This window comes from Ovis aries, chromosome 21 (assembly GCF_016772045.2).
Source record: "Ovis aries strain OAR_USU_Benz2616 breed Rambouillet chromosome 21, ARS-UI_Ramb_v3.0, whole genome shotgun sequence".
In the NCBI taxonomy this organism is placed as follows: Eukaryota; Metazoa; Chordata; class Mammalia; order Artiodactyla; family Bovidae; genus Ovis; species Ovis aries.
Window position 1 is genome coordinate 25,537,530 of NC_056074.1, and position 16,811 is coordinate 25,554,340.

A 16,811-nucleotide genomic window follows, 5' to 3' on the forward strand; every position below is an offset into this window, starting at 1 on the left:
GAGAATTCCATGGACTATATAGTCCATGGGACGACAAAGAGTTGGACACGACTGAGCAGTTTTCACTTTCTGCTAGAATAGGAGCAAATTGAGCTAAATATATGCTGCCCCACAAGCTAGAAATTCTAATCCTTGTTGTATATCCCAATTGAATTCTTTTGTGGAACCATAAGGGAAAATGTGCATGATGTGTGGTACAAGGAATACAGGTGAGAAAAATGCTCATCAACAGGCAATTAAGTAGATAAAATGAAATATTTTACAGCACTAGAAACAATTCATTATATCTGTGTATGTAGCAACATGGATGGACTTGAGAGGTACAGAGCTGAGTTTTAAAAAGTAAGAAACAGTAAAATATAAAACATAAAATCACTTTAGTGTATTAAAATTATCATGGATAGATTTTGAAGTACAGTATGTCATAGCAGGCAAATGCTTCTGCAGCAACAAATACAAAAGGCTGTGTTGATTACAAAAAGTATGTTTTGTGGAAATCGGGAAGCTGTGGAAGGAATGAAGACAGGATGAAGTTAAATTCCACAGGAGATGGAACCATTTGGGGTAAGAAAACAATGTCCAGCATGTTTTCCCTTGGAAAAATTTTCTGCTTCTAGGTGCCAACTCACCCATTGATCTTGTTCCAAACAGAGGCCCTCTGTCAAGGAAAAAGGAACCATCAAAGCTTTTAGTGGTTGTTACAAGGGTGGAGTGAACAATTGGAAATTTGAGAGACTTCAAATGCATGCCCAGTCTTCCCTGCAGGACATTTCCTGAGTGCGGGGGAGGTGTGGCCTAGACTAAAAGCCTCTAAAATGCAAAATGAAATCTCCTCTACTCTATGCTAATTGGGAAACAAATACACTGCAAAGAGAAGGGTCCCACATTAAAGTCACTGGTCAGACTCACCAAGGCAGTCTCCGGTTCAAAGCACTAGCCAGATCTGAGGCTAAATGCAGCAGGAGGCTAAGGAGCTAAACTGAAATCCTCTGAAGAGAAAAACAGGCCCTCTCAGTCTTTCAGAACTTAAGGAGACAAAGACTCAGCTGTGCTGTGTGCTCTGTGCTTAGTCACTGAGTTGTGTCCGACTCTTTGTGACCCCCTGGACTGTAGCCCACCAGGCTCCGCTGTCCATGGGATTCTCCAGGCAAGAATACTGGAGTGGGTTGCCATGCCCTCCTCCAGGGGATCTTCCCAACCCAGGAATCAAACCCAGGTCTCCTGCATTGCAGGCAAATTCTTTACCATCTGAGCCACAGGCTCAGTCAAAATCCTAGAACGATCAGACTCTAGAAATAAGAAAAACTAAATGTACGCTGACTCTCACTAAACTCCAGCACAGACCTAAATCAACTCAGACCCTGACAGGATTCAGGGGTCAGCTCCTCTCCCTGTACGCGTAATAGAAGAAAGGGGGACCGTCTTTGGTGAAAGACAGCATCACCCAGAGCATCTCTGGTTCTTACAGTCCTTTAGCCCTGGTGTTCACCACACAGTGCAAATTCCAAACAGTAATCTTTGCAAAAAGTAGTAACAATAGGAGCAGATCTATGGGTTACTCCAATCCTGGAGTTAGCAATAAGGATTTTAAAATAACTCTAATTAACATGATAAGAAAATAGAAGATGGAAATTCCCCGGCAGTCCAGTGGTTAGGACTCTGTGCTTCACTGCCGAGGGCCCAGGTTCAATCCCTGGTCGGGGAACTATGGTCCCATAAACCATGTGGTGTGGCAATTAATTAATTAATTTGAAAGAAAACAGAAGATTAATGAGTTAGATGAAAGTGTGGAGATTTTCATCAGAAAACCAGGGCCTCTAAAACAGAAAAAGAGGGAATTTTCTGGAGTGATGATGTCCTAGTCCCGATGTAGTATGGATTACACAGGTGTTTGCCTCTGTCAGAATCTATGTATGCATACTTCAGCTTTGTGCATTTCATTGCACATTTAACTATTACCTTAACAGAAATAAACTGTAAGCAAATATTGAAGTACAGTTAGTCATGTGCATGTTGAAGCATTTAGGGAGAAGTATATCAATATTTGCAATTTACTTTGAAGTGAATCCAAAAAAAGTTAAATGGTTTATGGATGGATAGAGGAGTGGAAGGGCTTCCCTAGTGGCTCAGATGATACAGAATCTGCCTGCAAGGTAGGAGAGCCAGGTTTGATCCCTGGGTCGGGAAGATCCCCTGGAGAAGGAAACGGCAACCCACTCCAGTTTTCTTGCTTAGAGAATCCCATGGACAAAGGAGCCTGGCAGACTACAGTTCATTGGGTCACAAAGAGTCAGGCATGACTGAGTGACTAACAATTCAGAGGAGTAGATAGTTAAGCAGATAACTAACAAAGCAAGCCAAGTAAAATGTTATCGATAGAATTAACTATTACAAATGTTCATGGGAAAATTCTTTCAACTTTGCTGTATTTTTAAGACTTTTTTCCAAAATAAGATAGTAATATAATATGACAAAAGAATATTGTACACAATGGTATGCAAGTAAATTTGACAATTTGGATGACAAAATTTGACAATTTGGACAAAAAAAAAATTTCCTCAGGAATCATGGCCTAAAATATTCCACAAATCCTTTGACACTCCCTTCAAAATGTGGAGCCCAATTCCCATCACCTTTAACATGTTGAATTTCATGACTTCCTTTTATTGAATAGGAAAAAAAATAGAAATATAAATCCAACTTCAGAGGTTAGGTCATTAAAGGCACGGTGGCTCCCTCTTCGCTCTCTCTCTGTGAGAGGTTGGAAAGCAGGGAGAGGCCCACCTGTTGAGAAACTAAGGCCTCCTGCCAACACCCGACAAGGAACTGAGACTCCCAGAAGGTAAAAATATAACAAACATCTGATGATGGTCTCATATATGGAATGTAAAAATAAATTCTCAAATAAATATTCAAAAATATACACAGCCCAAGAGAAAAAAAAAAAAAGGCTTAAGCATACACTTCAGAAAAGAATATTTCCAAATGGTCCAAGTGACCAACTTCATTCATCATCAGAGAGGTACAAGATAAACCCCAATTCAGTGTTATTACACACCTTCCAAAATGGCCAAACATTTTTGATTGCAAAAACATAAGGATATGTAGCAAATAGGACTGGACTTTCATCAAACTATTGATGAAAATGTAAATAAAAGCAATCATTTGAAAACAAATATATGCAAAGCATTGTGACCCAGAAATTCCAATATACCAGTTCTCATTGGTATATAACCAACAGAAATGCATGCATATATTCCCCACAAGACACCAAGAATTAGAATGTTTACAGTAGCATTATTTTATAAGAACCCGAAATGAGAAACTCAAATGTCCATTGACTGGTGAATGAACAAACAAGTTGTTGTACTTCTGTGCAATAAAGAGGAATGGGAATCTGACACATACAATAATGTGGATGAATCTCAGAAACAGGTTGAGTAGAGAATCCAGACACACAAGAAAATACATATGATTCCACTTACACAGAGCATAAAATCAGGCAATACACTAGATTCTCCTACATATCATGTAAAGCAATAGAGGCAAAACACAGAAACATATACACCCATGATTCCATTTCTATAAAGCATAAGGAAGGTAAAATTAATCTAGGTTATTAGAAACTGGGATAATGGTTGCTTTTACTGCTGCTAAGTCGCTTCAGTTGTGTCCGACTCTATGCGACCCCATAGACGTCAGCCCACCAGGCTCCCCGATCCCTGGGATTCTCCAGGCAAGAACACTGGAGTGGGTTGCCATTTCCTTCTCCAATGCACGAAAGTGAAAAAGTCAAAGTGAAGTCGCTAATGTCGTGTCCGACTCTTAGCGACACCATGGACTGCAGCCTACCAGGCTTCTCCATCCATGGGATTTTCCAGGCAAGAGTACTGGAGTTTCAGCTAGAAGTTTATATAAAGGCCGGGCAAGTTCCCCATAACCCGGAATCCAAATGCAACAGTAACCTGTGAGTCCCAAAAATCCTCTCAATTGTCTTAAAGTCATAGGTAGGGGATGATTTAGTATAGGCTTAATTTTCTCAGGGCCTATGGCCCTAGTCCCTTCTGATATGATTAGGCCCAGATATCTAACTGATTATTGACAAAGCTAAGCCTTTTCTCTTGATGCCTTGTAACCACAGCCTGCCAGAAAGTTTAAGAAATCTTCTGAGGCTCGCGAACAAGCTTTCTCTGTCTCAGCACAGAGCAAAATATCATCTACATATTGTAACACCACTGCTTCAGAGCTATTAAAGTTTTGTAGATCTCACGACAAACTTTGTCCAAATAAGTGAGGACTGTCACAAAATCCCTGGGGATAATGGTTACCTCTTGGGAAATGATGGTTATTGGAAAGGAGCACAAAGGTAGCTTTTGGGGTGTTAACTGAGGTTCTATTTCTTGATCAGATGAAAATATATGGGATATGTATATATTAATATATACTCTATATGCCATTGAAATGTAAACTATTTTTAAATTTATTTATTGTTAATTGAAGGATAATTACATTATAGTATTGCATTGATTTCTACCAAACATCAACATGAATCAGCCATAGGTTTACCCATGTCCCCTCCCACTTGAACACCCCTCCCACATCCTTCCCCATATCACCCCTCTAGATTGTTACCGAGCTCTGGTTTGAGTTTCCTGAGTCATACAGCAAATTCCCATTGGCTATCTATTTTTGAAAAGTAAAGTATTTTTAAAAGGCAAAAGAAAATACATGCATACAAATCAATAAGGCTTGGCAAAAATACATTTGGCAAAAACACATAGTGTGGCTATGAGGAACAAACATAAAGGACCCTTTCTCTAGCTCCTAGGTCGGGATCCATAGTTAGTACACACAGGGCAGCTCTGAATCAGAGTTGGCCTCTAGCCTGGGGATGGAGAGAGGTAATGCCAGCCTGCATGCCATGTATCTAAAAAATCAGAAGTTATTAATCAAGTTAGCAAACTGAAATAAAATATTTTCTATCTGCCTACCTTGACACACACACACACACACACACACACACACACACACACAGCCCCTCATAATGATCAGGAATGTCAGATTCAAACTGAGAATCCTCAAACTGCCCAGGTCCCCCTGGCGGTCCAGTGCTTCCACTGTAGGGGGCCTGGGTTTGATCCCTGCTTAGGGAACTAGAATCCCACAAGCCTCACAGCACAGCCAAAGGAAAAAAAAAAAAAATTACATAAGCAATCTCTCAGGTCCCATCTCCCCCACCTAACTAAGTCCTACATTGCAAGAAGCCTCACAGTTGCACGTGTGGACACACCCAGGACTTCTAAATTCCGTCCACATGCCCTCAGTGAAGTGGTGCACGCCAGCAGCATAATGGTATACCTGAGGAAAAGGCCTGCATGAGCCCAGGAGGCAGACGGGGGTCATCGGAGCAGGGAATGACAGCACCCCAAGTGTGAGAAGAATGGTCTAGAGCAGCGTGGGCTCTGAACAGGCACATCCCTGTGGCCCCATGCACTCCTTGCCTTGTGGGAAGGCCACAGCCAAAGGGGACCAGCCTGAAAGCCAAGGTCAAGGCCTCTCTTGCCAAGTCTAAGGGAAGTACTAGAGAGATTACTGTTGAGTCCTGCCCCAAAGGCCACAGGTGTGAGGCTTTATATCAAGGCCACGGAAGCAGAGCCCAGAACGAAGGTCACCTCTGAAGCTGACTGAGCCCCTTTGTAACCTTGTCAAAAGCCCCTGATCATCACTAACAAGCTTCCTGACTCCCAATTAGGCAAAGATGCCCACTCCAGTAAACACCCTATAGCGCCCCAACCAATCACCTAGCACCTACCTTCCAGCAGGAATTTTCTTTGTCTTGAAGCTATAAAAATTGGCTATTAACCCATAAAAACTGTCAGCTTTCCCGTCTGTCAGGAGGTCTGCCCACTGTGCTCACAGTGCCCACTTTATCTTTGCTCTTTGTTCTTAATAACCTCACTCCCTTCTGAAATGCTCTGTCTGGAAATTCTTTTCCAACCCGCGCTCAGACGGCCTCAACAATTACCATAGGCCCTAGTGTTCGCTTTTCCAATTACCCATCCAACCCCACCAAATTAAGAGTTGGACTTCCCTGATGGTCCAGTAGTTAAGAATCTGCCTGCCCATGCAGGGTACATGGGTTCGATCCCTGGTCCAGGAAGATCCCACATGCCTCAGGGCAACTACTGAAGCCCATGCCCCTAGACCCTGTGCTCCGCAACAAGAGAAGCTACCGCAAGGAGAAGCCGAACCAACACAACTAGAGCTGCCCCTCCTTGCCAGAACTAGAGGAAACCCCACGCACAACGAAGACCCAGCACAGCTAAATAAATTTTAAATAAATAAATAAAACGTTGACATTTGCACCACGCTTTACAGTTTACAATCCATCTTCCCATACAACACTCTTCATCAATCTTTACAATTTTTCGCAACCAATATAGTATCTTTCAATAGATGAGAATACTGAGCCAAAAGTGATTCCTGCAGTCACTCAATAAAAATTTTTAAAAAAAGAACAGTGCTGCTACATGTCCAGTGAAGACTTTCCCTCCAGATTTCACAAGTCATGTTCTCTCTGCACGTCAACACTCCCACTCTTCCCTCAGCTTTCTAGAGAACTAATGGGAGCTTTAAAAAAAAAAAATGTAAACATAAGGAAATTGTAAATACGTGGTTGAAACATTTTAGAAACAGACCGGAGGCAGGGCAGGGGACGCAATGCCAAAAACAGATCGGTTTCTGGGAAAGAGCCTGGGCCCAAAGCAAAAATCACCACTGGGACAAACACTATGTAGGAGCCGCAACCCTAGCAGAGTCCTGGGGGCTCCATTCCCACCCCAAACCACGAAATGAAGGCCTTCCACACATTTAAGCAATCTCCACCCAGATTCCACACCAATTACACGGGGGGCCTGCCGGACAGCCCTCCTCCTCTCCCCCACCCCACCAAAAATACTTGATTAATGAGAGGGCAGCTTAAAGCCACAGGACTGCATCTGCCTTCGACGGTCCAGAGGGCAGCCTGGCACCAGCCCCAGCCGACACCCGACCCTCCTCCAGTAACGACACACTGAGCGATGCCTCCCTCTAATTACCAGGTGCCTGGCTCAGGGCCTGGCCAGTTATTTAGAGAACCAGTGCCCGCTCCTCACACAGATACTCGTGAGGCCCAGGCTGCAGGCACCGTCTGCTGAAAGCCGGCTCCCTGAAGCTGCCACCTACCGGGACCCCCTTCTGCCGGCCTTGGGCCCAAGCTCGACAGCAGCATGTCACTCGCACACACAGCTGCAGAATACATGCTCTCGGATGCCCTGCTGCCCGACCGCAAGGGCCCCCGCCTCAAAGGACTGCGCCTGGAGCTTCCCCTGGACCGAATGGTCAAGTTCGTAGCCGTGGGCTTCCCCCTGCTGCTGGTGTCACTGGCCTTTGCCCAGGAGTTCTCCTCCGGTAAGTGGCTTCCAAGCCCCAGTAGGCCTTGAAGCAAGACAGCCCCCACCCTGTCCAGATCGCATGACTCGGGCGGGGCATCACCCAAAAGGCAGGTTATACATCTGTTTAGGACGCCAGCAAAGCTGAGATGCAGAAAAACTTTGAAAGTCATTTCCAAAATTTTGCAATAAAAAATAGCCTTAATTCCAGTATGCTTGAAATCATCACAACAATGTTTTATTTTGATTTTCATGTGAACAAAAGACATTAGAGTGGTATCATCTTTCCAGGATCTCTAAAGGTTTTAATTAGCCAAGCTTTAGATAAATTTCTTATCTTCTTGGGGCCTTTTCTTACTCGACACCTCCTGGATTATTGACTTGAGAACACATGTTAAGTGCCTGGCAGAGCCTGACAGCATCACAGGTGCTCAATAAATCCACTCTTTCATCTTCAAGAACCCCCGCCCTGTGCATGAACACTAACAAATACATATACCTAGTGGTCCAGGTGCTAGATTAACTCAGCAAATCTGCCACCTCCATTAAAGACAGCATGAGCTTTCTCAGAATTGGTATTTGTTTTCTTAATATTTATTTATTTATTTGGCTGTGCCAGGTCTTAGTTGCAGCATGTGAGATCTAATTCCCTGACCAGGGATTGAACCCGGGCCCCCTGTTTAGGGAGCATACAGTCTTAGCCACGGGGCCACCAGGGGAGTCCCTCAGATTTGGGATTTCTGGCTCTCTTTTCTGGTTGTGTAGTGAGCTCCCTACCTTTCCCAGGGAGATCTGTCAGCCTACCACTACTTCTTCATTCACCCAGAAAGCTAGGGCCTGGGAAGAAGACAGTGCCTGACAGATACAGAGATGGTCAGAGTTCTGGAAGTGACCCCCGGAAAGCTCTTAACTGATTGTCCCCCAGCTCCCTGTTCCTCCACCCCTACTCAGGGCTGCCTCAAGCTTTGTTCCTGTTTCAGGGTCTCCCATCAGCTGCTTTTGTCCCAGTAACTTCAGCATCCGGCAGGCTGCCTACGTGGACAGTTCTTGTTGGGACTCCCTGGTTCACCACGAACAGGATGAGTCTGGCCAGTACAAGACGAAATCCCTCTGGCCTCACAAGGTAAAGTGGCTGGGGCTCTACCAGCTGGGTAGAAGGGGAGGAACTGAGTCATTAAGTTCTCCCCTTGCCTGCCCCTGCCATTTAATTTTGGTCATTGACTTCATGTTTCAGGTATTCTTCAAATATCTGGTCATATATTTGCTCACACGCTTCTATCTGACTGCCTTGGGTTGAAGCAATCAGTTTAAAGGGATTCCTCTGGGCCATTTCATTAGGAAAACCTCAAATATCAGCTGATGACAGCTGCAATCTGATATTCTGGACTGGTCAGTTTTCCCAAGAAGAATCAGTCAGTTCCTAACTTGTGCAGAGGGGGCAGCAGGCAGTTGGCATCAAGCTTGTCTGCCAACCCTCTTGGAACTCAATTGTGGGTGTCAGCATCCAGTACTTGCACGGTTCACTGCCCCCTGCCCCCATTCTCAGTATGGCCCCCTGCCCTCAATGGACCCAAGTGCAGAATCTGCCTGATTTAACATTTCCAAAGAATAAACCATAGGGGTGGTTGGCTGAGGGCATCATGTTTCAGAAAGGACCTGTGGATCTGTTTTCTCAGTATTCCTGTTCCCAGCTCCACTTGCATCCCCAGTTTCAGACATACCTGGTATCTCCCATTCCCAAGCCTTTCTGCTTCTGTGTGTGGTGAAAAGCAGCTTGTGGCCCCTACCTCAACACCGCATCCTCTCTGCAGGCTGGTACCCTCTATTACATAACTGCTTCCCAGGTTTCAACACTCTGTCACTCTTGTCGCCTCTATTTTCCTTGTCCTTATAGGATTATGAGGGGATCCCTTTATTGTCATCCTAGTGAGGTTTCATGAGGGAGCAGAAGTAATATGTATGTACAATTTACAGTTTTAAATGGAGGTCACTCATAGCTTTTTCTAGTTATGACAATTTACAGCTTATGATAGCTATAACAATTTACAATGCCACGTTTACTCAAAATGCCACAGTTCTAGGACCCAGACAAAACCAGAGATTTTACCAGGGGGGAAAGATGAGGGGAAGGGATAGTTTAAGAGCGACGTGTACACATAGCTATATTTAAAATGGATAACCAACTAGGACCTACTGTATAGCACAGGGAATTCTGCTCAATGTTATATGGCAGCCTGGATAGAAGAGGAGTTTAGGGGAGAATGGATACATGTATGTGTATGGCTGAGTCCCTTTGCTGTCCACCTGAAACTATCATGGCACTGTTAATTGGCTATACTCCAATATAAAATAAAAAGTTTAATAAAAAAAAACAGAGACTTCATAGAAAGAGTTCATGAGGTGTCTGTCTCTGGAAGTGTTCAAGCAGGATCTAGACAGTAACAAGTTCAAAGTACTGCAGCAGGGATTTACATGTCAGAAAAGAATCAAATTGTCAATCATGAAACATCCTGAGAGCTCTTTAAGCCCATATTCTCTGGCTCCACTTTAAACCTATTGAAACAGAAGCTCTAGGGTGAAGAGTTCATTTTCAAGAAATATAATTTCTTACACAGGAGTGAAAATGTTCCCATTTTCTCTTGTGACCTAATATGACTTTCCTAGCCTGTCTCTCATTTAGTTCAGAAACACACACACACAACCAAATATGCACCCTCCCTCTTCTTCTTCAAACTATAGTTTGGAGAAGCTATAGTCAAGTATTTATTAAAGGTGTGTGTTATTTGCTCAGTCATGTCCAACTGTTTATAACCTCATGGACTGTAGCCCACCAGGCTTCTCCATCCATGGGATTTCCCAGGCAAGAATACTGGAGTGGGTAGCTGTTCCCTTCTCCAAGGGATCTTCCCGACCCAGCGACTGAACTCACATCTCCTGCTCTGCAGGCAGATTCCTTACCATCTGAGCCACCTGGGAAGCCCATTTATTAAGGGATTAAACTCCAAAATCAAATTGCCTGGATCTAAATCCTGCTCACTCACCTACTAGACACATAACCCTGAGGGGGTTTCTCAACACTTTCATGCTTCAATTTCTTTGTCTATAAAATAGAAATACTGATAGTACCTGACCGTGAATGAAAAATGCATATTCAGTACCCAGCACATATGTCCTTAACTAAGTCTCTATAAGAGTTTTTACTATGTGCAAAACAGTAGGCCATATGAGAAATCGATGGGGAAACAGTGGCAGACTTTATTTTGGGGGGCTCCAAAATCACTGCAGATGGTGATTGCAGCCATGAAATTAAAAGACGCTTACTCCTTGGAAGGAAAGTTATGACCAACCATATTAAAAAGCAGAGACATTACTTTGCCAACAAAGGTCCGTCTAGTCAAGGCTGTGGTTTTTCCAGTGGTCATGTATGGATGTGAGAGTTGGACTGTGAAGAAAGCTGAGTGCTGAAGAATTGATGCTTTTGAACTGTGGTGTTGGAGAAGACTCTTGAGAGTCACTTGGACTGCAAGGAGATCCAACCAGTCCATTCTAAAGGAGATCAGTCCTGGGTGTTCTTTGGAAGGACTGATGCTGAAGCTGAAACTCTGCTACTTTGGCCACCTCATGCAAAGAGTTGACTCATTGGAAAAGACTCTGATGCTGAGAGGGATTGGGGGCAGGAGGAGAAGGGGACGACAGAGGATGAGATGACTGAATGGCATCACCGACTCGATGGATGTGAGTCTGAGTGAACTCCAGGAGTTGGTGATGGACAGGGAGGTCTGGCGTGCTGCAATTCATGGGGTCGCAAAGAGTCAGACACGACTGAGCAACTGAACTGAACTGAACTGAACCTGTTAGGTGTGGTGAGTGTGAAAAGAAACCATAAGGAAAAATCCTTCATCTCAGGGAGCAAACATTATAATGAAGAACACCAAATTTATACACACCTCGACACCAGCTTCCACATACAGAGACTAGACACAGCACGCAAGGAATCCAAGACAGTGCCTGATGTGTAGTTTGGTCTTACCAAGAATCCAGAGATGAGAAAAAGCCACTGCATATGGGGGTTGGGGGAGCAAGGGAGAGGGAGCGGAGGGGGGAGGAGAAGGGGGAGGGGTGGTGGGCAGACTACATATAGGAAATGGGGCTCTGACTTCCTCTCTGGAGAGTCAAAATAAAAGCCATGTCAGGGCCCTTGGCAGCATTTTGAAGGCCAGTGAACTCTGGATGTCTAATGTTAAGAATCTGGAGTGGTCAGAGCAAGAAAAGCGGAAGATTGAGAATGAGGTGCTCTCCTCTAGACTGCCACGACAACCATGGCCATGACCTCTAGGTGGCTACCCAGGATAACATGCATGGGCGGTGGGAACAGGCAGCTAGTGCTCTTTCTCTTCCCTTCCTCCCTTCCTTCCTGTCTCTGTCTGTCTGTCTCCCTGTGTCTCTCTACCTTCCCCTTCCGAGGCAGGAATCAGCGAATGAGATCCCTCCCTCAGCACTCTCTCTGCAAGGCTGCAAGGTCTGGGCAACCCTGGGCTGCCCTCCTCAGCTTTCTCTTCCCCTGCAGGCCCTCCCTTACTCGCTGCTGGCCCTGGCCGTGGCCATGTACCTGCCGGTTCTGCTGTGGCAGTATGCAGCCGTGCCGGCCCTCACCTCGGACCTGCTGTTCATCATTAGTGAGCTGGACAAGTCCTACAACCGCGCCATCCGCCTGGTGCAGCACATGCTGAAGATCCGACAGGAGAGCTCGGACCCTGATGTGTTCTGGGATGAGCTGGAAAAGTGAGTTGTCTCCTCCACTCCTTTCCAAAGACTCCGTTGAGCACTAAAATGGTCCTTGCAGGGTAATCTTGAAACTCTCCTCTGTGCCATCCTTCTCTAGAATTCAAAGTGCTTAACACATCACCTTATTAACATACTATCATCTCTGTACAGGCAGAGGGAAAAGGAGTGTGCCTCCAGTTTACAGGTGAACCCAAAGTGTCACAAAGGGGTTAACCTCTAAAAGACCGCTTCTTAAAAAATCTCTACTGAGGTTTTTGAAATTATTAATTTATTTTAGTTTTTGACTGCAGGCTTCTCATTGAAGTGGTTCTCGTGGAGCACAGGCTCTAGGGTGGGCAAACGAGCTCAGTAGTTGTGGCACCAGGGCTTATTTGTCCCACGGCATGTGGAATCTTCCTGGACCAGGGATCAAAGCCATGTACCCCGCATTAGCAGATAGATTCTTAACCACTGGACTACTAGAGAAGTCCTGAAAGATCGCTTTTACAGAAACTTGAATGGCTTCTCCCAGGCCTGCAGGCAAAAAGATCCAAGTTCTCCCAAATATTTTTCCTAGGCCCTCCACACACTGTCATCAACTACTTTGTCAATCTTCTCTCAAACTTCCAAGTAACAGAAACCTTCCATGCCCCCTGGGCAGTCTCCTTCCTTTCTCCCGAACAAGCCATTCATTCATTTAAGCACTCATCTGTCATTTACGGAGCACCACACACAGCTCTGGGTGCTATGGAGATGTGTGTGTACATGTGTGTTGAGGGAGGAAGGGGTAATATCGTATTGAGGGTAAGCAGACAACGAATGAGCATAACACACAAATAAATTATATGGTAGAAGATAAGTGGATAAAGAAAACTGAGCCAGGGTAAGGGACTCAGGAAAGCTGGGAGGTGGAGAGAGGCACAGTTTTAATTTGGGTGGCCAGGGCAGGCCCCCTCTAAGCACAGTTGAGCTAAGATTTGAAACCCTAGTTTGTGCACATTTCTATCCTCTGAAAAAAGCTCCTCCCCTGTCTAGCTTTCTGAACCCTATCTACCTTTGGAAGACCAATCTAAAACAACATTCTCCAGAGATGTTTCTGAACACTCCAGCTCACACTGTGGTCTGTCTCCTAACTTTTACAACTACTGTGGTTTGTATCCATCTTTTAGCAACAAGTCAAGCATTATTTTCATTTCATATTTGCATGTCTCCTCTGCCCTTTCCCTGAAAGCCAGACTGTAAACTTCTTCAGAGCAGAGACTGGATTACATATACCATTAATACATAAATACTAAATACAACTCTCAACAAACACTTGTAAGCACACTTATTTTTATAAAATGAATGAACTGGCCTAAAAATCACACACAAAGAAAGCAGACTGAAAACCAGAACATGGTCATTTAGAATCCCAGTCCCATGCTAATATAATAAATCAGTGCTTCCTAAGAATCCTGCTTCAGCTTAGAGATTTAGTCTGCCCTGCTAGGCAGAAATCCAGAGTGATCGGTCATTTATTACTCACTGATCATTCGCTGGGTTTACTGCATTGCAGTCATAACTTGGAGAATTAAGATACACTCACATACCTGCTTTGGGGGAGAGGAGTGGTTATGCTCAAAAAAGACAGACGTTCCTGTGAGCCAAGAATACCATGCCGGATACACAGATTTTGTTACTTCCCCCACGCAGCTCTCAGGATATAGTTTCTTTGTTTTTAATTTTGTTTTAAATTTTAATTATTTATTTGACTGTGCCGTGTCTTGGTTGTGGCATGTGGGTCAGTTCCCTGACCAGGGATCGAACCCAGGACCCCTGTATTAGAAGCATGGAGTATTAACCACTGGGCAACCAGGGAAGTACATCAGGATATAGTTGATTTTTTTTTTTTTTTTTTTTGGCTGTGCCAGGTCTTCATTGCTGCATGGGCTTTTCTCTAGTTGTGACAGCAGTGACAACTCTCTAGTTGTGGTGCACAGGCTTTGCACTGCGGTGGGTTCTGTTGCTGTGGAGCACAGGCTCTAGGGAACATGGGCTTCAGCAGCTGCAACACGTGGGTTCAGTAGTTGCAGCTCCCAGGCTCTAGAGCACAGGCTCAGTAGCTGCGGCCCAGGGGCTTAGTTGTTCCTCGGCATGTGGGAGCTTCCTAAACCAGGGACTGAACTCACGTCTCTCGCATTGGCAGGTGGATTCTTCACCACTGAACCACCAGGGAAGCCCCCTCAGGATATAGTTTTAAATGCTTCTTCCTAAACTTGGCCACTTTCTTCCCCTGCCCAGGGCTCGGAAAGAACGGTACTTTGAATTCCCCTTGCTGGAGCGGTACCTGGCCTGTAAGCAGCGCTCACACTCACTAGTGGCCACCTACCTCCTGAGGAACGCCCTCTTGCTCCTCTTCACCTCCGCCACCTACCTGTACCTGGGCCACTTTCACCTGGACGTCTTCTTCCAAGAGGAATTCAGTTGTTCCATCAAGACAGGGCTGCTACATGATGAGACCCACATCCCCGACCTCATCACATGTAGGCTGACCTCTTTGTCTGTCTTCCAGATTGTCAGTCTCGCCAGCGTAGCCATCTACACTCTGTTGGTTCCAGTGATACTATACAACCTCACACGGCTCTGCCGGTGGGACAAACGGCTCCTCTCTATCTACGAGATGCTCCCAGCTTTTGATCTTCTCAGCAGAAAAATGCTGGGCTGTCCCATCAATGACCTCAATGTGATCCTTCTTTTCCTCCGAGCCAACATCTCTGAGCTCATCTCTTTTAGCTGGTTGAGTGTCCTTTGTGCGCTTAAGGACACAGCCACCCAGAAGCACAACATTGACACCGTGGTTGATTTCATGACTTTATTGGCTGGCTTAGAACCCTCAAAACCTAAACATCTCACCCACGGGATGTGTGATGAAAATCCATAGTTAAGAAACTGTGAAGCAAGAAGTCCTATGGAAAGTAAAAATCTCTCCCCTTTTTCACAAGCCTCACGCGCTAATACACAAAAACACCCACGTTAGGATTGCTAAGCTTGGATTTAGCTGAGTCGAACATCCTATATTGTTATCCCAAAGATGAGAAGATAAAATCATCACATGGAAACAAACCTGAAAGTTGGAGCTGAAGAATAAGAAATATATATATATTACGTCTAGAGCATAACATGATGACAAGAAGAACACTGAAACTAGAAGTCTAGACATTATTAAAAGGGAGAAAGTTCTATAGGCTATTCATGGAGGCAGGTTTTTCCCACTGTATTTACTCCATGACCTTTCTAGGATAAACACTCAGTTTACCATGCTCTCCTTCAAAGTCTGCCCAGGGTTTCCTCCTTCAAGAAGCCATCCCCATCTCCATGCTCCTCCCCTGAGTGTTGCCATATCATCTGATACCTACCTCTGAGATAAAACTTATTCCACTGTATTAATATAGCCCATGTACTTGTCTTTTCCTCTTAAATAAGTTACCTAGAGGCTGTGTCATCATAGGCACTAATAAATAAATATTCTTCTGAATACATAGGGAACAAGAAGCTTTGGGAGGTGTTTTTGCTGTAGTCTGCCTGAAGTCAGGAAAAAATTGAACAAGAGGACTCTGATGCTTTGGAAAGCATAAAAGCTACTAGAGAGTTCTATTCTTCTCCATCAGGAGAAATAATTGAAATGAATGAAGCTCTAGCAGAAAATCCAGGATGTATCAACAAATCTTGTTATGAAGATGGTTGACTGATCAAGATAACACTTGGTAACCCTTCAGAACTAGATGAACTAAAGAGCAAAGAAGCATGTGAGAAATACATAAGATCTATAGGACTACACAGTCCACGGGTCGCAAAGAGTCAGACACGACTGAGCGACTTTCACTTTCACTTTCACTTCATTGAGGAGTGAAACTGGAACCCTTAAATAAACTAGTTTGAAACAAAAAAAAGTCAAACATGGAAATAATTATGTAAAATTATTACACCACAACTGGAATATTAAGCAGACAGCTAAAGTTACATTTATAAAGAAGTTATAATAACACTACAATATGACTATAACAGTGGTAAGTGAACAAAAGAGGAAATATTACATTCAGTATCATCTAACCTACGTAAATATCCATTAAAATATGAAACATACAAACTACTACATAGGAAACAGATAAGAACAAGGATATACTGTATAACAGGAAATCATGGCCATTATCTTGTAATAACTTTAAATGAAGTATAATCTGCAAAAATACTGAATCACTATGCTGTACACCTGAAACTAATATATTGTAAATCAACTATACTTCAATTTAAAAAAGTAAACGTGTTAAAAGTGATTCATTCCGTGTGGCAGATGTATGAATTTTTTAAAATCTTAATATTTTCTGAATTTTGCATGAACTGTTTTATAAATCATAAGGAAGTATTTCTAATGAAAAATAAAATGTTAATGTAAATGCCACAGAAATCCATTGGCCAGAGCAGCTTGCAAACTAAGATAAATGATAGTACTTTCCCTCCCACTAGGTAGGATACATGTAATATATGCAGAGGAATAGTGAAAACAATGTCAGATCACAAAGCCTGCAAGGACAAAATACAGCTGAACATCAAATAAATCAGGTGGTTAGCAAATAAGGG

General features: G+C 44.0%; 1 protein-coding gene across 1 annotated transcript; it reads left to right on the forward strand.

Moving 5' to 3' along the window:
* The first annotated feature begins 7,154 nt into the window (after positions 1 to 7,154).
* On the forward strand, positions 7,155 to 16,507 carry PANX3 (pannexin 3). Its single transcript, XM_004019501.6, has 4 exons — positions 7,155 to 7,449; positions 8,411 to 8,553; positions 11,998 to 12,212; positions 14,475 to 16,507. The coding sequence occupies exons 1-4, from the start codon at positions 7,269 to 7,271 to the stop codon at positions 15,112 to 15,114; spliced, it is 1,179 nt and encodes a 392-aa protein (XP_004019550.1). The 5' UTR covers positions 7,155 to 7,268; the 3' UTR covers positions 15,115 to 16,507.
* Positions 16,508 to 16,811: the final 304 nt, after the last annotated feature.

Bases quoted from the DNA above. Each gene is read 5' to 3' on its own strand.
- PANX3 (XM_004019501.6), top strand. From the start codon at position 7,269: ATGTCACTCGCACACACAGCTGCAGAATACATGCTCTCGGATGCCCTG. The intron at 7,450-8,410 runs GTAAGTGGCTTC...TTCCTGTTTCAG, and splicing joins TGCCCAGGAGTTCTCCTCCG to GGTCTCCCATCAGCTGCTTT. The intron at 12,213-14,474 runs GTGAGTTGTCTC...TCCCCTGCCCAG, and splicing joins TTCTGGGATGAGCTGGAAAA to GGCTCGGAAAGAACGGTACT.